Source organism: Acanthochromis polyacanthus, chromosome 1 (genome assembly GCF_021347895.1).
Source record: "Acanthochromis polyacanthus isolate Apoly-LR-REF ecotype Palm Island chromosome 1, KAUST_Apoly_ChrSc, whole genome shotgun sequence".
In the NCBI taxonomy this organism is placed as follows: Eukaryota; Metazoa; Chordata; class Actinopteri; family Pomacentridae; genus Acanthochromis; species Acanthochromis polyacanthus.
In genome coordinates this window covers 15,268,281-15,295,652 of record NC_067113.1, presented here as the reverse complement: position 1 = coordinate 15,295,652, position 27,372 = coordinate 15,268,281, and the positions used below count along the sequence as shown (strand labels likewise).

General features: G+C 42.3%; 2 protein-coding genes across 3 annotated transcripts; both read left to right on the top strand.

The window, feature by feature from the left end:
- The first annotated feature begins 1,464 nt into the window (after window positions 1-1,464).
- Window positions 1,465-5,260, top strand: zgc:193593 (uncharacterized protein LOC564090 homolog). The gene is made up of 2 exons (XM_051956662.1): window positions 1,465-1,709; window positions 2,697-5,260. Exons 1-2 carry the CDS (start codon window positions 1,659-1,661, stop codon window positions 2,979-2,981), a joined length of 336 nt encoding a protein of 111 aa, XP_051812622.1. The 5' UTR covers window positions 1,465-1,658; the 3' UTR covers window positions 2,982-5,260.
- Window positions 5,261-7,076: 1,816 nt separating this feature from the next.
- Window positions 7,077-26,791, top strand: si:ch211-195o20.7 (cytospin-A). Of its 2 annotated transcripts, none has more exons than XM_022206557.2 (12): window positions 7,077-7,400; window positions 8,047-8,180; window positions 10,343-10,936; window positions 11,171-11,223; window positions 18,828-19,369; window positions 19,734-19,830; window positions 19,940-20,006; window positions 22,343-22,403; window positions 22,659-22,791; window positions 24,313-24,429; window positions 24,516-24,575; window positions 24,686-26,791. In XM_022206557.2, the coding sequence occupies exons 2-12, from the start codon at window positions 8,141-8,143 to the stop codon at window positions 24,773-24,775; spliced, it is 1,854 nt and encodes a 617-aa protein (XP_022062249.2). In that variant the 5' UTR covers window positions 7,077-7,400; window positions 8,047-8,140; the 3' UTR covers window positions 24,776-26,791. The 2 variants fall into 2 exon arrangements, with proteins under 2 accessions (XP_022062249.2, XP_022062250.2); XM_022206558.2 differs by having other exon boundaries at window positions 7,078-7,400; window positions 22,695-22,791.
- The last annotated feature ends 581 nt before the right edge of the window (window positions 26,792-27,372 follow it).

Genomic DNA, 27,372 nt, shown 5'->3' with positions numbered 1-27,372 from the left:
CTGACATGCTTATGTAAGATAATACAAAAGCGCTCATTCATGGACTGATGCACTTTTTTAGGGGCCTTGGGGATTGATGAGCTGTCCTTGCTCGGTCCACCACTTTGGTTAGCACTGAAATATCTCTGCAACCGTCAGATGGATTGCCATTAAATTCTGTGAAGTTGTCCACATCATGAATCCTTATTCCTTTGGCAAGCATGTTTGAGTTTTCACATATTCAAAGAAATGTCTCCGTTTCTTCTCGATGTGTTGGCACAAAATTTGTTGGACATTCTTGCTTCCCAAACAATTTATCCTGCTATTTATCCAACCCAACATGACATTCATGTTTGTGGTTTGGAGGGAAAGGATTCCATGGATTTCCTTGACATTTGCTTGCTTTATATTTTATAGCATTTGTGATTCGATTTTCTCCCACACAGTGCCTTAAATGCTATATGGTTTCTCTTTCTGCGTAAAACCCAGTAGGCATCATAAGTGTCGGTGGCGCCACTTCTTTGCCGCATTATTGCCAGAGTTTGAGATTATTCGTGATGCATGAGTTGGGAGCCAGAAGTGGGTCCTATTACCAGAGATGAGAAGAAGGTCATTGTTGGCTGCTCTCAGTAGAGAGAATTCCCCTCGTCCGCCGAGAGAGACGTTATCAGCATAGCTACCTCATTATAAGACCTCACTCTGAGCCGAGGACCCCGAGGCCAGGGAGGATATTAAAGCTTAGAGAAAATTGCTGACATGGCAGGAGAGGGCATTCTCGACATAAACAGGAAAAAAAAACATTCAAATCAACTAACTCGGCAGATTCAAATGGGTTCAAATGACTTAGCCTCATCTGTGCAGGGTTACTGAAAGAGCTGCAGTGGACAGAAATTGTAAGAGAAACGTACTTTAGCTAAATTAGTAATCAACAAGTCCTCCATCATTTTTCACTTCATTTTGACATCAAACTACTTACAAATAGACAGAAAAGGATGGTAACATGCATCAAAATCCTGATAAAGATGCAGAGTGTCTTCATTTACTACAAACAAAGATGAATACACCGTATTGTGACTGGGTGATACAGCTGAAATAATGTACCAAGTGCTATATGATGTCATTGAAAATGTCTGATTTAAAGCAATGATCTTCATTCCTGTTCCTGCTACACAATGCACCCCACAAACCTTTTGCATACATGCAATCTTCAAACCTTAATAATATCTTTGTTAGTTTTTATCATAGGCAACTTCATGTGCAAAATTTTGTAAAACAACAGCACATATCCTTTCGGTATGATTCCATGAAAAAATGTTACCCTTTCATGTCAAAGTATCAGCTGCCCCTACACCTGCAGCTTTCCTTCCTTCTGTTTAGATTGACTTCTTTGTCCCTGTGTGCCAGCTCCTGTAATCCCCTTAGTCTCACCACCTGCAGCCTTCCTATTATGTAAAGACACGAAGGAGACGTTATAAGAGCTGACCAGACTGTCGTGCATCACACAGCTGAGGAGAGGTTGAAGAGTCGACACGCACAACCGGACAGGCCCCTCTGTCAGTGGGTTTCCCATCCCCGGGAGTCCAGGGAGTGGAGCTTTACAGAGAGAGACAGAGAGCCAAGTGTTAACTGGCCTTGAACTCATCTGATTTAGCAGGAATACCATTGTGGAAGGCTCCAGAATGATTTTCAGACTCCCAAGACTGACTCCCGGCTACATCAGGCTGCTGCAGGTGAGTGTGAGCCTTTGGTAAGTTCTGTTTTCTCACATAAACACCAACATGGAAGTATTATTTGACAATATTTTCATATATTTAATTTTCTATGGCTAAGTACGTACTGACACTCAGGCTGTTTGAATGGCAGCAGTGTAAGTGCTGAGTCATGAGCAGCGGATTCTACTTCAAGGCATTTTATGTTCCTTGGAAAACTTGTTTTTTAATTCAAGACCTTTAAAAAAAAAAGGGAGAAAGCCTGCCTAATGTTTTGGATTTGATGTGTAGATTAAACAGTTCTGCTTGCTCTGTCTCTACTGAACCTTAGATGAAAAAGATAACTGGCACTTCTGTGAGCTACCGTTTGTCTAATAAAGTGTGTTGCATGGTCCTGGTTTTATGAGTACGTACAGAGTTTTATTGACAGGCAGCTCATGCAGCACATTTGTTTCATTCAACCTTATGCTGCCATTATACAGTCATTTTATTCAGTCCATTGTCTCCACACATTCAGTTTTGACAAGATGATGAAACGCGGCACTATCTTATTATGTACACACAAACCACAATCAGGAGATATTTCCAGGCTGCTGTTCCAGTAATTGTAGCACGGCTTATATTTTAGCTCAGTACTAGTCGTGTTTATCACAAACAATGGAGAAATCCAAGCCTGTGACAGTCCATTGCATTGTAAGTGGAAATGGGAACTGGGTGAGTGAGCTACAGGAATGGCTTTTTAACTGCCTGTGACACAGCTCCATTAGAGACTATGAAGTTTCTATTATTTGCTCCTCTATGCGCTTCATAATTGTCAAGGGTCCACGGAGGAAATTGTCCATGTCACAAAATAGATGAGCTTTTTGTTTGTCAAAAAAAGACAATTTAGTAAATGAGAAAAGATGAGTTTTTAATCTCTACGGGATTGGTGGGGCAGGGGAAGGAAGAGGTGAGCATATTGTGCCTCACTCATTGCAGCCAGTTGTCACTTTTCTCTTGTTTTTCCAGACCCAGGCCTACCACAATGTGTCTGTGACGCCTCCAGCTGAGAAGTCCGTGCCTGGTGTGGCCATGCTGCTGGGGGCCGTGGGGATCGGGATGTGTGGCTACAGCTCCAGGCAGTTGGCCCTCTACCACCGGCCCTCCGCCCGTGTGCTGCAGTGGGTTGGCACCCACACCGATGCCGGCACAGTGGCCCTTCGGAGCCCTGTCCCAGATGTAGCTCGCCGGGCTGGTACCAATCAGGAGATCCCACCTCTCTCCTTTGTGGGCGAGAAAGTTCCATCGAAGTAAAGCGGTGATGATAGCTTGGATTTAGAACAGCCGGCATCACAGGTTGAATTTCAGTAACTACACTTATGCTTGTCTGAGATTGTAGCTATGCTGGCCCGTTGCACTAATGTGGCCCATGTGCTCTCTAAAGACGCGTGAGTGTGGATATCTGACTGAACCTGTATGCTGGCAGACAACTGGAAAAGATATCTTGTAGTGACATGGAAATCTGTAACCAGCACAACACATACAAGGATAGTTTACATTCAGCTGCACTGTATTCACTAATATTAGACTGTTAAAGCATTGAGAGGCATGAACCATTACGAATGATTGGATGAGTATGTAACTGATGCTGGAACTTCCCAAAGACTGTTGCTGAATGTGGCTTGAATGAGCGAACGTGTTTAATTTGGAGACATTGTGTGTCTTGTTGAGTCCTGGCATAGAGAGGGACTGATGCTTGGCAGTGTCCCTCTGCACACAGATGGTTGGCAACCCTCTTTCTGTGACCTCCCCCCTCTCCTTTCCATCCTTCCCCAGGCAGAAGGCCATGTGTAAGTGCTTGAGCAGCCCACCCCAGCCCATGCCTTCAGTTGATTTCCTCTGAGGAGGAGCAGGTGCCGTCCATCAACAAGCCTTGGCGTTGTACCACGCGGTCCACAATGGCTGTCAATCAAGACAGAGCGGTGGACGCCGCAATCTGGCTCGAATCAGTGACTGGTGTCTCCTGTTCTTGGTAAATTTTTCCAAGAATTTGGTCAGAGTGGTGAAGAACAGCACATATGACAACACATATGATATCAAAAAACACTCCCACAGATACATCTTGCTGGATTAAGAGTCCAACTTTGCCTGGCTCAGACAGGCGGCAGGCAGACAAGGTGGAATGGTGATTCCTCCAGGATAAGCCTGTGTCCTCGGTGGGGATTAACCCTGCTGGAAAATCATTCCTGGCACACACACACTCATTAACCTAATCTGGCATTAGAGAGACAAGGACTCGTGAGAAGCAGACAGTTCCTGGGCATCCCGACATTGTACCATTCCCCCTGCAGTGTCCACCGTTCGTCTCACTGTCATACATGGGTGTATGCATTATGATGCACATTTGTGGTTAAAATGTAGCAGTGAAAAAGGGACTTGAGACTTGGCGAGACACTGAGTGTGGTTGAGAATGAGTGCTGTGCCTTACGGGTTGCTCGGGATTAGACTGTCTTTATTTATGTCGACCATGAGCATCTATCAGATGTGGTGGTGACACAAGTCATAAATGGAGAGTTTTATTTCTCCACAAGCAGGAGGGTAAGAGGAAAAAAGAAGGTTCCCAGGCATTGTGAAAAGGGAGGATTCTGAGAAAGTCCCGTGTTTCATCAGTTAGAGGTCAGCCAGACCTTGTAATCCTTTTTTTTCCCCCCTTAGCTGAAGAACCATCCTCTTCTGTCTGCCAAATTGGACAAGCGGCTGGTGGTGGTAGGTTGAGAGTTTTTAGGCCCCCAATAATGGCCCTCCAGTACCCTGGTGCAGCAGGTCACCAACAAAACGGTCGTAATCCACTCAGCAGAGCAAGCTAATGGCTTCAACTGGCATCAGGCACTGAACAATTGGTCACCTTACCCTGGACACAGACTGACATCCATAAACAATTTCATAATGGGTGTAGAATAGCAGGATATTCATAGGGAAACACACAGGGTAAAGTGGGGCATCGCTCTGTTTTCACATGCATGTCTGACTTGATCTGTTCTAAAATCAAAGTCTGAAAGAATTTGTCACACTACTGCATTCTACAGTTATGTTCAGGCGTTGCACTCCCCGGAGTTCTGAAATCGATGTGGGTTTGGGCTGGAGGCTGTGTAATGCACCTGGCTGGTTTTGATGGATTCTCTCCATACTGCAGTGGTGCACACTGAGCACAGAGCACTGTGAAAACCTATTGATCTCAATCAGAGAGTGAGGGAGGAGAGCTTGTCTCCTCACTGCAGAAAACTTCCCCTTTCGCTCAGCACTGTAGAGTTTATGAGGGGGAACTGCCAGGATAGAAGGAATACCTGAAAACTTGTTTGCTGTTGGAATAAAAAAAAAAGATATAAATGCAAGGGATGTTTGACGGCCCAGTGTTCATCTGTCAGCTCGCTGCGTGTCACACATCAGTGCTCATCCATCACAGTTCGTGAAGGTCTACAAACTGGAGTTCAGCTGTGCCCAATAAAGGAGAGATTCGTTCTGTTAGTCAAATAATCAATATTTAATGAAAAGATGTTGGAAGAGATTTGTGAAATAAAAGCAGTTGGCAAACATTCTGCTTCACTGTTGCACTTTGGTCACAGCTGCAGGTCTGATCTGATCTGTTCACTTCTGTGAGGGGAAGTTGTTCTTTTGTACCGAAAAGAAGAAAAAAAAAGCCTTTAGGCAAATAAAATTCATGTCGTTTTTAATGTGATTTGGCTTAAAGAGTTTTGACACCGAGTTTCACAAAGAAGTCACAGTCCTTTAACATGTCTGATCTTATTTCTTGCTTTTTAAAGCACTTTGTAAAATTGTTAAGAAAAGCACTACAGAAATAAAGTTTATTTTTATTATTGTTATTTTAATGGCCTAATCATGAGCTGTGGTACACCATCTGAAACCTCCAAATTACTGATTGCAAGGACTTAGTTGATGAAAAAAGTTTTTAAGTGGTGAAAATGTCATGACATTCACATTATTATTCGAAGAGAATAGTTGTGTTTGAGTATTAAGTAAAAAACTCAGCTGAACACTTAACCCCAGAGTTGCTGTCGAGAATCGAGAAGATCCTTCCGACCTGTATTCACCTGTTCAGATGCGGGAATCACAGACAGGTATCTTAAGACCTAACATACCATGACACAATATTTTTAACAGATTTCAGTCACACAGTAGATGAATAAATGTGGCTGTTGGACAAAAATAAATATTGTATTTGCTTCAAACAGTATCTAATATAAACTTAATTTCCTGAAGCTCCTATCAAGTATTTTTTTTGCTGTGTTAATATGTCCCTATGTTGTTTTTTATAGGCTAGAAGATACAACATGAGTGCAAAGAGTCAACATATGGTTGAACATTCCCACCTTGAAAATGCAGTGTACTGATTCAGACATTTAGGAGTTTCATATTCATAAAACTACAGAAATCAATGCCCTCAATTTTTGACTTTCTAAATTATAATTCTTCAGAATCCATTCTAATATGTATCGTTTAATTCTTCCAATACTACAACTTTCAGAATCATAGATTAGCTGGTGGTGTGCTCAGGTGCGAAGGGGGGACAGATAGAAGAACACGGATTAAAGGAAGCAACAGTGTAGAGTTGCATCTAAACCATTTTTAAAAAGAAAGAGACTATTTTAATGGTAAAAAAAAAATTGATTTTTTTTTCTTACTAAAACACAGAGTTTTTAGACCAAGAGGGACTTAAATGTCATGTACTGGAGTCACAGTAAGCAGCTGCAGACCTGCCTATAAATGAAGTTTTTTTTTTTTTTTTTTACATTTTCTAATTAATATAAAAGACCCTATTTAAGAACAGACTAATTGTAGGTATTTGATTAATGTGGGTATTATGCTAAATAAAATTAGAATTCATAGATCCAAATCCCTTTTTTGCCAGATACAACAATTTGGTAAAGTTACCAGCTTCTATGAATTCCGTTTTTAAAACAGGTGCACAAAAAAATCTTCTATGAAAGTTAAAGGAAAGTTGAAAATATTGACTTTAAAGGTTTTTCTCTCTGCTTCAGGTTTGTGCATTGAAACTTGTATCTCTTGCTAAATGTAGACTAATATCTTTGGCCTTTTTCTGTTTGTCTATTTTACAATCAACGCTTGCATTTATGCAAAAGCTAGTCATTAAACTTGGGAGCCTAAACATACCACTTTAGATTAAAGCTCTCTCTGTCATCATCCTAAAATTCACCTGGGAATGTTGAGCCAAACTCTAGACGAGAAAGTAGGAATACATTACATGCAGTAAAAACTTAAAAGCATGGAAACAGCATGGTCCAAGCAGGAGCTGTGTGGTACAGTAGGTCAGTGGGTCATAATAAAGCTAAGCAAAGAGCTGCCACCCTCCACCAGAGGCAACAGGTTTGTCCTCACAGCCGAACTGTGCCCTCCAGTGGACACATCCAGCGCACGTCGGAGCCACTGGTCATCTGTGGTCACAGTTTAGTTTCTCTCTTTGCTTTGTTGTGCGGATTAAAACCAGGCTTAGTGTTTTCTGACAAGAGCAAAGAAAATGTCGCTTGGTTTCAGCTTTGCTTAGTAGCTTTTGGACTTGTTTGCGTTGCCTCTGCTCAGTGAGGACGCAGCGAGGCGGTGCGCCTGGAGCAGAACAGAAAGCGTGGAGGAACAGAAGAGGAAGAGTTCACCAAACGCTCAACAGCAGGATTTGGGATTGTTTATCCGCTTTCAAAGGTTTGTATCCGCTGTTGATGACTTTTTGAATTGAAGGTGTGACTTTTAACGCGGTGGATGAAAAGTTAGTGTCTTTACTGCACTATCTTGACAATAGCGCTTCGGGGTTGCGCTATAGTTTTGATCGCGCGTCTGTGGCGCAAATGTTTGGCCTCAGAGCAATAATGTTATGTTAATTAAGATTAGTTTGTTCTGCTGGGACCTTGGACTGCTTTAGTTGCTCTTCATGGTGCGGATTGCTACCACCGTGCTGGTTTTGGTGCGTTTCTCAGGATCATTCATATGCATTGGCAGACATGCCAACAGCTTTGTTTGCCTCATGTGGTCACACTGCTGTGTCCTGCCTCTGCTTCTGATCTCATTAACCTCACTATGTAAAAACACTGATTTTCTTACCATTCAAATGAGCAGCATGAGCTACATCCAGTTGTGAAGGAAACGAGGTTGGTGCTGTTTATTGCTGTAGTCACTGCATTCATTGTCAGCGGTGTAACAGTGCATGACTCTACCCATCATTTTTACTGGATGTCCTCGCTATCTCTCTCTCTCTCTCTCTCTGTGTGTGTGTGTGTGTGTGTGTGTGTGTGTGTGTGTGTGTGTGTGTGTGTGTGTGTGTGTGTGTGTGTGTGTGTGTGTGTGTGTGTAGGTCACCTCCACTCTGCCACTTTGATTTGGGCTGAGTGAAAGTGCAACAAGCACCTGCAGGGCCGCATCACTGGCCCAAACCCTATTACCGCAGTATGGGCAACTTTTCCAGCAAGGACGGACATGGACCCACAGGTAGGTCAGCACTCTCTCTCAAACACACACTTTTGAGTCCACAATTCCTTTTTTTCCCCTTAATTTAACTCTCATCACATCACCTCCCTTGAATTTTCTTTGCTTCTCTGTGTCCTGAAATGAATTTCAAATAGTTGGCACTGTGCACAGACGGCTGGCAATCTGTTTGTGTGTTGGCCTCGTGTTTTAAGTAATGCCAGCACACCTCAAAGCTTTGATTTGTGTTGTAGAAGAAGAATGAGGATGGGGGAGGGAAGAAGAGGAGAGATACAGTAAGAGTGAGCACTCTAGAATTCCCTAAAAAGAGAGAGTGGATGAGAAGTGATCAGGAAACTGAAGACAACAAAAGGAGAAACGAGCGGAAAGGATGTGTGTGTGCGTGTGTGTGTGCTGTCTTGGCAGCCCTCCTGCGTGTTGCTCAGTGAGTGGTCATTCTCCTCGCGTCCCCGTGTGATTCGTTCTGGCCCCGCCGGGCCAGCTGTGATGAATCGGCAGAATTCCCCAGCTCAGCACAAGGGCAGGGGATTAATCATAGGAAGCCTAATGCTATCTGACACACACACACTCACAGAGACCTCAGTGGACACACACAAACACACGCACACACACACACACACACACGCATACTCCCTCTCATTCAGTCAATCTGCCATCCATGCGCATGGTTGGACGAGCACATTAAGGTTTGGAATGAAGAAATAAAAAACAGGGTTGGTATGGGAGCCTTATTAGACAATCCCGTCATTCTTTCTCAGTGATTTGGCCTTGCAGCAGGTGGGGCATGACTTTGCAAATGTTCAACTGCTGCTCTTACATCACTTAAGAAAAAAAACAAGCCCTCTTATTTTGCTAGCAGCGAGGCTTTTGTCCAAACAAGGACAAGGGGGAAAGAAAAGAAGGAGACACTGTGCACGCTAATTCCCATCACTTCGTATCGGTGCCACGCTGTGATGGGAAGGAATGCTGAGGCAAAAAGCGGAAATCACTTGTTATTGTGTCAAGTTTTGCCACCAATTTATTGGCCCACAGCTGCAAATGCGTCTCTATATGGGAAACATTCATCCTCTGTGTGAGCGTGAATTTGGAGAATGAGCGTTGCAGTGACTCTACGGATGAGCAGTCCCAGAGGAATGTCTGTATTACAGCATTCATCTTCAGGGCCACGGCCTCGGTTGTTTTGCTGGTCAGTGAGGCCGTGTTGTTCTGGTCACCTCACTGACAGCGTCAACATGCCTGACTGGTGACTGCAGTGCTATTTTCTTTCTTCATCCTGTCTACAGTTCAGTTGTTCAGTCAGTTCTTTCAGTCTGTCTTGTTCTATTTCCAACAGTGACTCAAAAGTTTAAAGACTTCCTACACTAACAAAGGAGCTTTGCTTATTACTCTTGGAAAGCTGTCATGCTTCAATCAAATGTGAAGTGAAATTTTCAGTGAAGAAGAAGGATTAAAGGGAATTTTAAGGTTGTTTTTTGTGTGAAAGAATACAGAAATAAATTGTTACTTATAATCGGGCTGCCACCACGGAATACGTTTAATCTAAATGGTTAATTTTCTTCCAAAAAATCAAAAGAAACATATCATTCAACCAAATTTTCAGCTTTATGTGTGTGTTTGTCATCTACAAGGACAAAATATATTTAAATGACTTTAGTGAACAAACAACACTTTTGGTGGTTGTGACTTTTTTGGTGTTGTGTCTTCTAGAATAGTACTTATCTGTTTTCTCTTCAGATGCTTGGGCATTGCACTGTCAACAAAACTTTGCACATTTTACAAATCACCATATTGTGATATTTTGTACTCCCGTGCTTTGGAATCTTTGGAATCCTACATGTAAATGAGTCGGACTCTGCTGCAGCCACCATTGTCTGAGCATTGTAGTGTTGAGTGCTGCTGACCAATGATTGGAGCCAAAACTGTCTGACATCATGATGCAGCAATTATGTAGTCACACAGAAGAAAAACACTTCTTATGATAAATTGAAGCGTGAAATTTTTTTTAGGAAATGTCATTTTTTTTAGTGTCAGTGCTATTAACTATCCAAAGTTATGGCGGCACAGTATCGTTCAATATCTTGGACATTTTTGGAGACAGTTTCCAAACTTGTATTTCACTTGTTCTTCTTTACTCTGAACTGAATGTTTTCTTTCTCTTTCTGTAGGGGCCCATGGGGAGAGTTTCCACACTCCACCTATGACTCCACAGAGCGATGGAGCGGGTGTCATGCCTGCCGGTCTCCAGCTTCAGCCTTCCCCTACGGCCCTAGTTTCACCTCCACCTCCATTATCGGCCATCACAACTGGTGGAAAGAGATCACAGCACAGCAACCCGACTACTCCCAGCACTCCCATTCCCGCTCCCGAGTGGAGGCCTCCTCAACCAGCAAAGAGCTCCACAATTGGTTCTGGCGTTAGCCCAGTGCACATCAAACCAGGAAGTACTTCAGCAGCCAGAGGGCAAGCTGCTTTGGGGTGGAATGGAAGTCCTCCTACCTCAACTCCAAGGACTCCAGGCTTTCAGGGGAAGAGTGTGGCTGTCAAGCCGATTCAAAGTCCTACTTTTCAGTGTAATGCTTCACCTGTGGTGGAAAGCTCTTTGAGGCTGAACTGGAGGGAAACAGACAGTGGTCTGAGTCAATGTCTGCCAAGTCCTGAAGTGAAGGACAACCCAGGCGAAGAACTGGAGAAGCTGCTGGAGGAGTGTAGGAGCACACTGGGAATCACTGCCAGTCAGGACGGGACCACAAACACAGCAGGCAAGAGTGAAATTAGTCTGTCGTAGTAGTATTATTTCAGTTTTCAATACATTTTCCACACTTTATAAGTAGTGAAATAATATACAGGCCTGCAGAGTTTTTTTTGAGTACTTTCCATTTAATTGCAGGCCCAACATTTCCCCTGTTTTAAGAAGGGCAAGTCCTTTTCCTTGACATTTTTTAGTATTTGATATGCATGTGGTGTCTTCTGACATTTCTGTATCCTTCCCTCAGAGATACTGAAGCATCTGCTGACAGAAATGAAGAGTATGAAGAGTACTTTGCAGGTGAGATGTGTGACAAACTTTTCCCTCTCAATTTTTAGCTGTGTGGTTGTTGTGGTACTAATTGTTACTGATTTTGAACTAGTCTTACTGAATGGATGCAGACTGTTTCATGTGGCTTTCTCCTCACATCTCCTATTCGTGTGTTTGCATTCTCAAACCCCCCCCCCCCAAAGCCTCAGAGCATCAACATGATATTTACATCTAGGTTATCGATGTGTCGAATCTGGTTTTAGTACAGTTGCATGGCCGAAACAACTTGGAAAATGTCCAGACTTCATACAGGACTGATGCTGATCCATTTTCTGACCTGGCTTACGTCAGCTGGAGTTGACTGTCCACATCTTTTTATTCCGGCAGTGGCATTCACTAGTAATGTTGACTTGACCAATGTATTGATCCATTCTGCTTCACACAAGCTTCTATCACTTAAATACATTTATTCAACTGCTAGTCATCTGTGGTTTGAGTCCACAGTAAAAGTATAGGCAGGCCTCACCTCAAGGGCACTGACAATCGTATCATGTTTCTTCTAGGAAAAATTACATCAAACAGTTAGTTATATATGTCTCTCATTGGTTTTGTTGCATTTTTGTGGGGAATTGGCTTTTTTTTATGGCAGTGATTGCCTCCCTATGTGTGCAAACAAGCTCCACGGCAGTATTTTACAGCAGCACTGTCACTGCATCCTGACGTAAACACCACCCAAGATAACTGTGATCGGTTCCACCATATACAAGCCAGCCAGATTGTTTTTTTTCCCTTATAGCAGAATGATAATAAGGTGCAGTCAGACCATTCTCCAGTGCTGGCATAGCGCTCACTACGAAATTATATTAAGCAGAGTTTGGCAAACAATCACTTTGTGTCACATAGCTTGAGCCATCACTTTGTCAGTGCTGAAGAATGATTTGACAGCACCTCATTATCATTCTACTATAGGGGGGAAAAATCCTCTGGATTGATTGTATTTCTTTAAACCAATCGCAGTCGTCTGTGGTGGTTTTAATCCCAGGATGCAGCTATGGGGCCCATGAAAACAGTGATGAGGAAAAATTGTTTTAGTGGAACTTTTGCGTTCAGGAGAGCCAGCATTGTCATTAAAATGGACAATTCATTAAAGGAACCAACAGGTCTGCCTTATTGCATGATCTAGATCCTCTGCATAACTTGCAATTTTCAGTGTGTAGGTTGCTAGCTGGGAGGTTGTTGTTGCTGTTTCCTGAAGCGGAGGGGGATTTTGAAACCAATAACTTGAAGATAGTGACAGACTTATATTTGCAGTTTATATCCAGTGAACCAGACTAGGATCACACTGACGGAGGGGACACTTCAGTCCTCTAAAGATTTATATTTTTGAATCCTCATTTTAGAATCTGCTTTTTTTTTCCGACCAAAATGCACTTTTTCTATTGTTAGTCCTGTTTTTCTTACATCAAAAACATTTTATGCCAACACAATTGAATGAGTAAAGTAGATACAAATGTAAACAGGAAGTCATGCACAAGTCAGCATACTACTCATGACCTTTGAGGCAGGAGATAACACCAACCAACACACACATTCTGTCACATGCCAACCCTTCCACCCCCCATCACAATAGGCCTTGGAATGAGCCCCCCTCGGCCCCCTGGGAGCTGCAGCTTGCTAATGAAGGTCTTCCTGTCCTGTGCTTCGCCTGAGAGGCCCACAAGAGGACAGTGATTGAGATCATCTTCTGTCTAAGAAGATAGATTAGACAAACATGATTGTGATCAAGTCTTTAATGCTAGCAGGACACCTGTTGCTTTTATTGCTGTGGATTAAAAATAAGTTTGACGGAAAGATTTTGGTCCTCTTCATTGGACCCTTGGTGAAATACTTGTCCACTGGCTTTTTTGGACTGACTCTTTATTAGGCCCAAAACCAAAAGTGGAATGACCTAAGCACAGTAAAAGTTATATAGAAATCTGCAAAAATTCTTCAGTCCAATTTTTTTGGGCGTTCCATACTCGTATGAGGATGGTGATGTTCTTTGGTAATTTCCTGTGAGTAGTTCCTTCCAGCTCCTGACCCTCCCTTATGAGGATTGTAGCTGGAGGCTCCCAGCTTCCTCTAGATCTGCCACAGATTATAACAGCTGGAACATGGCCTACGGGGTCCCTCCCTTATCCCCAGCTCTTTGCCTCCCCCCCCCCCCCCCCCCCCCCCCCCCCGCCTTGGTGACTGTCTTCCCTTCTTTTATTTTGGCATGCATTTGAATCGGAATGATTTTAATTGCATATTTGTAAATGTAAATCTGGCTCACAGGGCCATCCTGGCTCTACTGCTCCACACCTCCTTCATGTCAACTCTCTCTACTCGATATTCAATCTCACTGCTTTCTGTTTTTTTTTTCCCTGCTTCATCTCTCTTTCACTTTCCCACATCCCTATAAGAGACTTAGAAATATAAGCTTTGCCCGGGCCAGCTGAACCTCAGAGAGACTGTGGTGTAGCACTGAGAGGTAGCTGTGTTATGGAAATGGGGGCAATCCAACAGTGTGTTTACATGGGCCCTCAGTAGGGTGATATAAGCTAGCATGGCTCGACTTTATGAACCCGCTCAGTCTGCTCTGCTGTCCTGGGATCCTTTTTTTTTTTTTTTTTTTTTTTTTTTTTTTGTGAAGAGCCAGAGAAGGGGAGTGCAGTGCGGAGGAGGGGGTTCACATTCGGCTGTTCTGGAGACAAAACGTGTTTTGTTTTGCACTGTGTGTCGAGGTAGCGGGGGCTGAAGGCTGCTGCTTGCAGTGACTGACTGGCCATGTGTTTTTGTGTGTGCACTGCACGTGAGACGCAAGACTCACAAACACGTACAGATGCATTGAGAGTCTTGGCTTCGGAGGACAGCCTTCCCTCCTCCTCCTTCGACTCGCTCCCTTTGCTGTGCCTCTTTGCCTGTTTCGTACTCCATCAGAGCTGACCGCTCCACCCTGAGAACTCAAACAATTACTCTGACTTTTGCTGCAATGGTACTCTCCATCTCATCCCTCCCTTCCTTTTTACTTTTTCTACCTTTCTCCCCTCCTACTCTGCCCTTCCACTTCATCCATCTCTTTATCTGACCTCAGCTTGCTTAAGCCTTTTTTCTTTAAATCTGACCCCTTTTTTGGCCTTTTTTCCATGTAATTTAAGAAGCCATTATTCTTCCGGTCACATTCTGACAGTTAAGCCTCTCCTACGTGCTTTCTTCATCCGTCTTCATCTTCGCTTTCCCAAAATGCCCACGTCTTTCTTCATCTATCCCACAGTTAAAATGTATTTTTTATGTACTGTAGTTAAACCGAATTCTGAAAAACACATGATTACCCAATGTGCAACAGACTACTAAGGATGTTATCCAATGTACCATCTGTCTGTGCTTATGTGCACAACCAGTCTTCAATTGTCTTAACCAACAAGAATGAAAACACCCCATTCATGGCTTAGCAGTGGGTGTGTGTGGGTGGCTGGTCAGATTTGCGCTCCCTCCAGGAGATTTAGTCGATCTCAAAGGCCTGCCTTGGAATCAGTTCCAGGTGACTGCTGCCGGAGATTTCCAAGAAGGTTCTCCCTGCTCTCTTTTGTCCTCGCTAGGCTGCTCCGGCAAACCAGGCCCGAAAAGGCCCCGAATCCAGAGGCCTCTAAGGCTGGTCACATGGAGAATGAAGATTTAGTATGTTTAGAAGGAGGCCTAGTGTGTGTGCAGTGCATGGTAAATAGCAATGACTTGGGAACCTTTTCTTTGGTTACTGCAGACATGTAGGTATGCATCTATTTGAATGTGTTGTTAGGGGGGAATGTTGGTCATTTTGTGGTGTTCATGTATGTGACTGCTATGGTGTGTGTCTTGATAGGGGTTCGATACATTTTTTTAGGGCCAGTACTGATTATTTATAATCAACAGGGCTGATAATCAATATTTGGCATCAAAAGAAAAATTTTCTTTGTATTAAGATTTAGAATAACACAAAACCCAACACAAAATGTTGATACTGCCTTTTTATTATGTTTACATTTTTCATGCAGTTAATCATAAGAGAACTTTTCCGTTAGTGTTGATAGACTGTGACTCAGTGCATAATCAATCAGATAGTTGGTGACTGCAAATAGATGAAAGTGTTGTATGTTAGCCTTCATTCATTAGAAATCCATTAAAAATTATTAACATACAGATAAGTGGGAAAAATGCAAAATATGGGATCTGATTATCAGCTAAACTGACAGTCATTTGACTCCTTGTCTTTAAATGTGGAGTGGATTCAGTCATTTTTGAATACACACAACAAGCTGTGTAAATCTGGAAAAACATTAGTGTTTGCATGATTCTCTAAGTATGTGTTTGAAAGGCTGGGTGTGGAGGTGAAGTAGAGACAGATGGTTGGACCACACACTCACACACACACACACACACACACACACACACACACAGCGCACAACCTCCAAGTGTGCTGGACCCATTCCAAGAATCGACAGGAACTACGATGTGCATCAAGAGTATAGACAAGTGTGTGTGTGCCTGTCATGGCTGGATACCACATCTGGTCTTGCAGTGAGGCACCAGGTCAGGTCTGGAGGGACTAAGTGAGAGTGTGTCTAAAGACTGACAATCCACACCCTTATCTCAGTGTGAACTGAGGAGCGCCCCTTCCTGTTTCCTTAAACAGACATGCTCCAGTTGGAGTGTCCACATCCAGATAACAAAGGCTCTGTGAAGACAAGATCCTTCAAGTCCAAGTGGGTGTTTTTAGTTTAACTTAATATAAAACTTGCAGAACCCCAAACAGTAACAGCTATCCTGATATCCATTTGACATGTGTTGGCAGGCAGAGTGTGCTTCAACTGACTGTATGGATGTGTGTGAGAAAACTTCACAATGTGGTTTGGTGTTGAGGTAAAAGAATAAGGGAGGTGTATTTGTGGGAAAGAAGAAGGGAATATGATATGTGTGTGTGTGTGTGTATGTGTGTGTGCATCCACCATAATCAAGTCCAGCTGTGGTTTTGAGTCACTGGTCAGATGAGGGAGCGACTTGGCTCAGACATCGCCTCCTCCTCCACATCTCCATCCATTCTTCATCTAATTACCAACCTTGCCGACCCCTCGGCTCCTCAGCACTCTATCACAAGCTTACATTGCTCCACAGTCTGTGCCTCCATTAAGTCTGCGTGTGATTTCAACCACTTTTATTGTCCTCACTCTCTTCTTTTCCATTTTTTCACCTCCCCCCCTACCTCTCCTTTTATGATGATGGTTGCTTAACATTTTTTAATAGTCTGGTATCATTTACCTCTTGGCTTCGGTGGTTCTGAAAGCTTCTTTTGATGTCTGGGGTAGTATTTGTGCATGTCTGAAGCTTGACTACTCAAAGAATGAAAACTGGAAACTTTGTCTGCATCACTCATCCTCAAAGATGTGAAACTGTTTCTGAGTAAGATCCTCATATCTAAATGGTGGCAAAAAAAAACAGTTACTGGATTGCAGCCACAGTGATGTAGACGCAGAGTGTAGTTTCACAATGCAATTCTTGGCCCGATTCCCAAAATGTTGCTCAAATCTGTGTTTTTTTTTTTCTGTGTCCAAACTTGTTAATGTTGTTATTTCTAAAGAAAAAGTGAGTAAAACACTTTTGGCTCATGATTCAGTTATGCCTCATTAGAAATGTCTTGCCAGTCCCAGCTCTCTTGGCTTGCTGAGGCTTGCTGTTCAGTTCAGTTCAACTTGTTGTTTTATAATGACTCCAAATGAATATTTGATTGTTCGTTTGATTACAGTCGTTGTCTGCGCAGGATTCAGCTATGCTTGATTTTGGTAATCAGATCCAGTTAAGATACTCAAATAGGAAAAATGTCTGTCTTCACTGTGTGACAATTATCCCTTTTAACTTTACATCTCACAGTATCATGGGTTTACAAGTTTTATGAAATTTGTCCTGTAATTATTTGATTTGTGACAGATTATCTGCCAGACTAATGACATTCCCATCTGCTTTTGTTGTACTTTGTCTTGATGACATGTAAGATAACTCTACACCAATCAGCCACAAGATTTCAACCTAAAACCTGCCTAATATTGGGTGCGTCCCCTACTCAGGTGCACTGGGATTGAGATCCAAGGAATCCAATTCAACTTTTTGAGCTCTTCTTAAAACCATTCCTGAGAATATTTGACTGTATTGTGTACAGGGTACATTATCTGGTTGAGGAATTGGTATGAAGGGTCTTTCACAGTTTTAGTTTAGACAATGTCATTGTTATATCCACATGAATGCACCAGGACGATGCTCAAAGCATCACACTGCCTCTGCTGGCTTGCCTTCTTCTAGTAATGCATTCTGTTGCCATTCCTTCTCAAGGTGAATGATGCACATGCACCTGGGTATCCACATGTAAAAGAAAAAGTAATTTATCAGGTCCCGCCACCTTCTTTAATTGTCTCATGGTTCAATTCTGACAATGACATGCCCATTTTATGGCACTTTTGATGTGGACAAGGGTCAGCATGGGCACTGCCGAGTCTGCAGCTTCATATACATTAAGATTAGATAAGACAATCCTTTATTGCTCCCCATGCCAGGGCAAATTTCCATTGTTCCAGCGAGTGAGTTTGAAGAACTAACTGTTTACTTGCTACCAGAAATACTCCAGCCTTTTCACGGTCACCTCTTTAACAAGGGAATTATCTATCCTGTCAGTGGTTTTAATGTTGTGGCTGATTGGTGTATACTTTGTATTGGCATGTTACCATTTGGTTCTGTGAGCATTTTATCTTTGATAAACAGCCTCACTGAGGCTCCTCAGTTATTTTAGAGAAGATTTGTCTGCACCTTGAAACAAATATCTGTCCATCCATCTATTTTCTTCTGCTTATCTGGGGTCGGGTCACGGAGGCAACAGATGAAACGGGTCATTCCAGACGTCCCTCCCCCCAGCAAGGCTTTCCACCTCTTCCTGGGGGATCCCGAGGCATTCCCAGGCTAGACGAGACACATAATCCCTCCAGCAAGTTCTGGGTCTGCACTGGGGTCTCCTCCCAGACGGACACACTCGGAAAACCTCTGAAGGAAGTCTCCCACCTCAACTGGCTTCATTTGACATGAAGGAGCAGCGGCTCGACTTTGAGCTCCCTCTGGATGTCTGAGCTTCTAACCCTATCTCTAAGGCTGAGCCCAGAAGGAAGCTCATTTCAGCGGCTTGTATCCACGATCTTGTCCTTTTGGTCTCTACCCAGAGCTCATGAGCATAGGTGAGGATTGGAACGTAGATGGATTGGTAAATTGAGAGCTTCGCCTCGTGGCTCAGCTCTCTCTTTACCATGGCGGTTCGGTACAACTCCTGCATTACTACTGACGCCGCACCGATCCACCCATCCATTTCACACTCCATTTTCCCATCACTGGTGAAGAAGATCCTGAGATACTTGAAGTCCTTCGCTTTGGGAAGTGGCTCCCCCCCAAACCAGGAAGGAAACAAATATGCATCTTTGTAATGTGTAGAAATGTTTACTAATTGTAAGGGTCCGATTGTGATTCTTAAATTACTAAGCATCAACATAAACGTAGTTGGAATAACATTGTTCATCAAAAAAAAGCACTCACTGTTTACCTTTCAGACGGAACGTGGAGAGTGGCAGCAGTTCCAGGCTGACCTCCAGGTGGCGGTGGCGGTGGCAGACCGCTTGAGAGCTGAGGCAGAGGAAGAACTGACGGCGCTTCGAACGGCCCACAAAGACACTGAAAGGGAGTTGGCGGCTGCCCAGCAGAGACAGAAGGAGGCCGACATGCAGCTGGTCACCCTGAGAGGAGAGCTGAAGGAGAGCAGGCAGAGACTGGCTACTCTGACCCAGGCTCAAGACAAAACTGAATCCCGGGTTACGAGTCAGGAAACAGAAAGGCCCAACGGAGAATCCAACAACCCTGATGGCAAAGAAGGAACCCAGAGGGGCAGGGAGAGGGGGGTGTATAGGCTGGGACGAGAAGCAGTGGAAAGTAAGAGTAAGAATGAAGTGATGAAGACTGTTGTTGGCGAGGAGGCGAGAACAGACTGTAAAGGTGTGACTAAGCGTTATCTGAGAAATGTGACCAATGAGGAGAGGAGTGCAGAGGAGGTGCGATCCAATGAGACACGTAGGACGTTAACTACAGAGAGGTCAAGGTAAGACAAACGGCTCGATCTTATGCTTTCCTAAAGATGCACAAAGCAAAAAGTGTTTCTGCAGCACATTACTACAGCACTGTTTTGTGTAAGTGGCACTTTCATGTTTTCAGGCAGATTTGTCAAAACAAAGCCTCTCAGTCTTCCACATTTCTTTTCTCTGGCATAACATGCAGAAACGGATTACAATTACCAAATTTGGTCAGCGCAGTGGTTTTGGTTTCTTTTGAATGTGTTGCTTCACTGGGCCACTTGAGGACACTTAGAGCAGTTTGATTTGCAGCTGGAGCAGAGTGAAACAGCTGGGCCGAAAAAATGCCATCAAAAACAGTTTGTCGGGTCTGTTCCTTTTCCTGTGCTGCAGAAGCCTTTCCAGAATACCTGCAACCTCCGACTCCACCACTACGCAGAATGGAACCCTCCAGTCCAACACTGCTGCGACAATTGGGCCTACAAACAAAGTGAGATGATCCTTATTTGAACTTAATCAATAATTAGAATATGATTATGGGTTTCATCAGTGCGGGTTGCAGTTGTACCTAATTTGGATGATTTTTGTTTGTTTTCAAGAACTTGATGCAACTGAGAGGGCGAAAAAATCTGGATTGGCAAGAAACAAAGTCCAGCAATGACACAGGTGTGCTTTTCACTTTTTTTCTTCTCACGTGGTTAATGGTAACCCGGTGAATTTTTGACTACTAGTAGCTGGATGGAGCAAAAATTTAAAGAAGTGCTACTAGGAAGCAAACATTTTTGGAGAACAATGCAGGATTGATTTGTGTTTCTTTTTGTTTTTTAAAATAAGGAGCTTTGCAAACATGTTATGAGGAAAGAAGTATTCAAGACATTTTTTTTTTTACAAGAATGCTCTGTAAGGATATTTTCAAGCTTCAATAATTGGCTTTTTATACAAACTTTCCAGAATGTGAAAAGAGAACATCATAAATAGAACCACAAGTATTTATCACCAGATTTTTCAGTTCCACTCAGCTCTACACAGTGTTTTAGCATCTTTCGGTTCAAGGTTGGGCAATCTGGTGATAATAAAACGTGGCCGATCTTAATTTCTGTATTTTCTCCTCAAAATCCTGTTATCTACAGAAAACACCACAACCTTTAAGCAGAAAACCTCATGCTGAAAATTTCAAGTTTTGCTGTAGAATTGGATTATAAAACAGGATTGCTTGGATCTTTCAGTGAACTGCTTTCCTCTCTGCATATACATGTTCCACCAAAACGGTACTGTCCATTGCTACTTTACAGGGGTACCATTGCTGCATCCCGGGCTTAGCACTGACCAAGGTGATTGTGATTAGTATAAAGAAACAAACATGCCACGGCATTTTTTTTGCCCGTTATTCCAGGATGATGGTGACGTGCATTGGTCCTGGGTATGTAAGACGAACAGTAGCAGCAGGTTGCAGACCAGTGTCAAGCTGTCTTTATTAGTCTCCCTTGGGAGAAATTTGTCTTGGACAGGGGTTTGCACACAGACAACACATACTACTCATACAACAATAACATAACAAACATCCAGAATATTAAAAAAGAGGTGAAATAAAAGTGCAATACAGTATCACATTGGTTAAGAACAAAAGTGCAATGTGGAAATTCAGCATTAACATAGAACAGAACACACCCCTTACGCATGGTTATCTGGATAACCTTAATGGCTTCATGTCTTTCTGTTCGTCACAGGTGATCTGCTCATTAATGAGCTTCACTGACAAAGGGATCAATGAGTGTTTGTACCTGTTGTTTACATAGTGGAACCCAGTACCTTCTTCCTGAGTTAAGTAGAATGTTTTAGGGGCGCATGAGAGGTGTCTGATGAAATATGGTCTGCCTGTCTGAGGGGGTCGTTTGTTCAAACAGGTCTTGAGGGGTTTGAAAGGTGCTGGAATACTGATGACTTTCCCTGCTGTCTGTAACAGATTAGGTATCTGAGCTTTGAGAGTTTCAAATTTCCAAAGTCCTCAAAGAAGTGTCAAAGTGGCGGAGACACCAACCACCACCTTTAATTAAAACTTTCAGAATAAAATCATTGCTGAAACAAAGATTTGTGAGGTAGTCCTTTATAACCTTGAGTTGAAGTAACAGCTGAAAACCTGTTATGACCAGGAGAAATACGGTTCAGTTTGAAGTACCGCTTTGACTTATTCATGAAGATACACAAGTAGTGATTTTATGTTAACACAATGACGCAGGACATGCACATATATAAATTTACACGTCTAAATATATACGGTAAAAACTTCAGGTCCTATCTTTATTTGATTCATTTGCTTTTCCATCAAAATATTTTCTTGAAGTTATGAAGTGCCTGTCACCAGTACGATGGTTTTGTTGCTCAGGTTTATGCAGAAATAATCATGTGCTTACATAAATTCAGCAAAATCTGCCAAGGGAAGTGTATTTCAGATAATACATTGAGATTCTACCCAAAAAGGTTGTGGTATGATCTTTTGGCCTGATCTCTAAGCCCATATTTCCACTCATTGTTTTGTTTTACTGTCCTAAACGTCACTTTTGGTTCCCTGTAGTAGCATCATCTCTAGTAGCCACAGATGGCTGTTTTCACCGTATAAACTCACTCGCTCTATCCAAACAGCAGACAGTTAGTTGCTACTTATCTCTTGTTTTTCTCACAAGTTGGAGACCGAAACAGGGCTCGAAGGAGAGTAAATATTGGAAGTACAACTCCAGATGAATTCTAATGTTACTCTGTGTCTGCAGTGTGAGGAAAGAGGACAATTGTTTGCTAGATAGCTTGCCACTTCATATAAGCTGTGTTACATCTCGATCCACAGCCCCTCACCGGGCAAAAATGCATCAATGAATGCTGCTTTACATGTGTAGAAGTTTGTGCTAGAATGTTCAAGTGCAGTACGTTGTAGCTACACCCTACTGCTCTGATTGTTCATAACAACAACTGTCAGCTAGGTAATGTAGTGTCATTGCTTGTTTTTGCAGGAAAACGTGAAGAGTCTCTAAACAAGTACAACTCGGCTCTCACTGAGTTGCCACCCACCAAGTGAGTCCACACACACACACACACACGCGCGCGCTGACATATTACTGTGTCATTGAGACCAGCCTAATTGCTACATACTTTGTAGATCTAATTGCTTGTTTTGACCCAAGTTGATTTGCCTGCTGAAATCATAACGTTGAATACTGAGGCCACTTCTCGTACGTAAATCATTGTGTTAATCACATTTTTCGTTTATATAACTGAGTCAACTGTTACACAGAGATTTTTATGTCTCTCTCTCTCTCTCTCCTAAAGCCCAACCCTTAACGGCAGCTTGTATCTTATCGTCAGGTCCCAGGATGGTTTCAACCTGCTACTGCGTCGCCATGGAGGCTCAAAGAGAAACTCGCTGCTCCGCTGGTGTCAGAACCGAACCCAAGGCTACAAGGTGATCCTGGACCTGATCAGTACACAGGATATGTCTTTCTTTTTTTTTAAATTTTAAACCAAATTTGTACTTAAACTACATATTTTTATACATAGGGTATTTATATGCAGCTCAAAAATGGACAAAGCACATGATACACAAAAACAAATATACATTTTGGCAACACAACTAAGTCATGGCATCATTTAAACCCACATAAAAAGGAGAATTTTAAATTAAGTTCAAAGAAAATTACATTAAAGAGCAGCAAGAGGTTATAAAACATGCCAAAATACACAAGTATGATTACATCAAGGCTTGTAATTCCAACAAAACATCTCTCCCAGCCCGTCAAATATGTAGAATCAAATTAAGTTAATCTAATGGAAAACAAAAACAGGAGCCCATAAACTCATATGGAGTTTTTCTGTTATTTTTTCCCAATATGTACACTTTCTTTAATCTCTCTCTCTCCATTGGTGGAGGGTAGGAGGTAGTGGGCTGAGCCAAGACACAGTTATCATTTTCAATAGCAGGATGTGTCATAGATATGCATTTTTTTATCCATTGCTTCCTGTGGAATAGAACCGATGATTTAGAACAATGGCTTGAGTGGCAAATCAACGCTTAAAATGGATCTTATTTCTGCTTGAATCCCCTCCCAAAATAGTTTCAGTTTTGGACAGTCTCAAAATATCTGAGTGTGGTCTCCAATTTTGCCACAGTTTCTCCAGCTTAAATTGTTGTTTCTTACATCAAAGGATGTGTCTTTCTTAGCTGAATTTTCAGAAGTCTGACTCACCAAAGTTGTAAATCCAAAGTTCTTTGCAGACGTGCACTTTGTCCCCCTAATCTAATGGCAACTGAACAATCACATTTCCATAAAAATGTCATCAGCTATCTCACTAGGTTGGACCTAGTATCATTTCTGTCACTTTTATTACAGCACAAGTCTGAACTGCACCATAACATTAACGGATAGACACACACAGGCAACTGTACTTTGAGTTGTGTGAAGTGATTTATGGAAGGATTTTTCCACATTTCAGCACTAGTATTCATCCAAAAACTTCAAAGAGCTCGTAATGGGTCGTTGGCCAAAAATCACAACACACTTCTCTCACTCACTTTGTTCTACGATTTCAAATCTATTAGGTTACAAAATAAAATGTCCATAATAAAGTGCGATGAAAAGGGACACTAAGAGCTTAAAGATTAATGATGCTGAACAATAATGAGTGTAATTCGATTTTTATTTTGCCCTCCAAAAAACATTAAGAGGAGCTGAAGTTTCAGCCGTTTAGAACCGTTTCCTCTGAGTTTATTTACTACCTGCAGCATTATCCATATGATTGTCTCTAGGAGTGATGACATCAGAAGTAACTTTACTAATTCATTTTATCAGAAATTATCCCTGACATGGAGAAAAGATTGATCAGGATTTACTGGGAAGTCACATTGTGTTCCAGGCACAACAGCAAATTTTATCCACTACAATGTTTGAACTGACTATATTCTGTTGTGTCTTTCCTCTTCATGCAGAATATTGACATTACCAACTTCAGCAGCAGCTGGGCCGATGGTCTGGCCTTCTGTGCCGTCTACCACACCTACCTCCCGTCACACATCCCTTACAGCACCCTCAGTCCAGAGAACAAGGTAGGAAATGTGACGGCGCCTGTGTGATCGATAGGATCAAGTGATTTATGGTGTTCGCTTTATTGATTCCCTCTTTTTTTTTGTAGAGAGAGAATCTCAGTCTGGCATTCAAAACAGGAGAAACTGTTGGTATTGCACAATCTCTGGTAAGAAACTTTAGCAAATTCAGCCAATCACTTCACTGCTTTCTAACACACACATAAAGTAGATTTAGTTTGAGTTAAGCTCTTAAATTTGACTGAAATCTTTTCGACAGACAGTAGAGGAGATGCTGAGAGCTGGCGGTCCTGACTGGCAGAGGGTCTTGAGCTACGTGGAGAGCATGTACCGACACTTTGAGATGTGACTTCCGGAGGTACTGACAAGCAGTCCAATAGGGGATTTTTAAGGACTCTTTCAAGGAAACCACTAGTGTTTATAATAATGGCTCCCTGAATACGTACCATTAGTGAGTGTCTGGGATGAAATGACATTCAAAGCTACAGTTTGTAACTGTTTGGCTTTAAAATAATCTTTTGCTTGACTTTAAAGTGCAGGATGTCTTGAAAACAGCAATAACAATGGCAAAAAGCCTGTATAAACAAAAGATGTAAGCGCAGATGAACATCCGCAGGTCATTTCCATTCACGTTTATTGTGAGTTTAGGGATGCTGGTTAATACAATACAATGGTCTTTGTGCACTGCACATACTTAGTAGTTACTTGCTAATAAGTACTCTGGTGTAGTACAGGTTGAGAATCTGACCAACTGAGGAGGAGGAAAGCAGGACTAACATTCTCAACATACAAAAAGTTACATATTGTAGCTTTCAAATATATATGATTGACAACTTCATAGAAATTGTGAATATGTGGATTATTTTAAAGTATTCTTTTGAGGAAGGTGTATATGCGAGTTGGGATCAAAAAGTTGAGAGACTTTGCCGTTCAAAAAATCAAAAAGCGTACCAAATTTCAATTTCGTCCCTGTTGAAGTGGTCTGTTTGTGCAGTGATACACAGCTGTCAGCACTTGTGCAACAATGCTGAAAGTCCTGTGTAAACATCTGCGACAGATGCTGAATCTCGTAAACTGTCAAAACGGTGACCCTTCAGCTTTAATGTGACTTTGGGGAAGAGAAAGAAGTAAAAGGAAGCCAAGTGACCACATATGCAGTGTAGTTGATTATCAGAATGCAATCCTGTCACAGTTTAGGTCATTTGCACCCAATGTTCTCCCTCAGACACCTCAGGATGTTTCGATAGAACCCTGCTTTAGCAGTCCAAACCTGCAGGACAAAACCCTTGAATGTTGAATAAAACAACAAGCGTGCTCCTGATGTACTCTGAACTTAAAGTACCATGTCCGGTTTTGGAAATTTGCTGATTCTTCTCTGGATGGTAGACATAGAATCCCCCCTTCACCACTCATGATCTATGGCATGAAAGCTAGGCTCGTCTGGGTGTCGAATGAAACACAATGCAATGATTTCTTTACTTCTCTAGTTCGTGGTCCATGAAGACTTCACAAATGTGGACCCACTATTGGTGACAAAAACACCTGTCTCACTGATTGTGAAACACTTTGAGGATCAACATGGCAAAAGACCACTATTTAAGTGCAAACTGCATAGGTTCTCAGCACCAGGCACAGTCTTGGAACTTTTTGATCACCCCCTTGCACAAGTTGAGTTGCTGTAAATGTCTCCACACTGGTACTTCACTGGCAGAAAGTACTGTATTACATCATGTCCTTCATGAAATCTGAAAGCAGTCCTGAAACTGCACATGGTTCTTAATATGCCAATGCATTTTGCCTTTTCACTTTTATATGTGATGCTTTGACAGGATTCTGCATTTTTCTGGACCTTTATAGCACTCTGTAAATATGCACTTTTGTCAGCACTTTGTTGGTGTCAGAATGTAATAGTGTACAGTACAGATGTTCCACAACTGCTGTGGTCTTGTAGTGGTTTACATTCAGTAGCAAGGCTGCAGTCCAGTCAGAAATGTCTGTAATGGTCTTTCCTGTTAGTTTTCTCACAGAAAACCCGATGACTTTGGGACAAAAAAAGTGCCTCCATGTTACTACAAGTGTGCCAGTGCTGTTTATGTGCTCAGGGATGTGTATTACAGGAGTGACGTAGAGCAGAAGCAAATACAGGCCCATACAAGCTTGCACATCCGGTTTCAACATCATCTCGCGTCACCCCTGCATCCTCACTGATGCACAGCTGGTATTGTTAAGACAAGTTCAAAATCGAGTTTGTTGCCAAAGTTTTACTTGCCAAATATTGGATAAATATGCCTTATGTTGTAAAATATGTTTATATGTAACTAGTGTGAAAAACCGATGCCAAAGCAATAAAGAGTTAATATGAAATAAACAATGTTGTGTGAGCATTATGTAACCACAGAATAAACATGTACATCAATTTATGGGCTTTTTGCCCTGTAAAGTATTTTCATTTCTTCAGTTTGTTGAGTTGGGAGGAGCTCAGGTTTAAAGCGCCAGTTTAGCTTCGACTTTACTGCCACCTGCTGGTGAAGAAGAGCCAATGCAGGTTTTCATTATGCCTGTCAGCATGTTCCGAAGTGAAAATTTTAATTACCGCTCAGTGGTCTAAACATGGTCAGTGTTCCTCCCATAATGTCACCTCACATCCTCCTCGCTGCTATTTTTGCCACCAACTCTCTGTGGAGCCTGTATTTTTGTGCCACATAGACGCAGTGTAGAACAAACAACTGGAGGACATTCCTTTTTTTTTTATTATTATTATTATTTCAAAAGCACCCAAGATCAATAGCAGCTGCTGTTTTTGGACACTGAATGTTTTCGGACAACTGCCTTTTCTGATCACTCTCGTAATTTTCTCCTGAGACACAACACTGCCTGCTGGCCTGTCATCCTGTGTTGACACTGGATAATTAAAATGTCAAGCCTGTTTATCACATCGCTGGATTG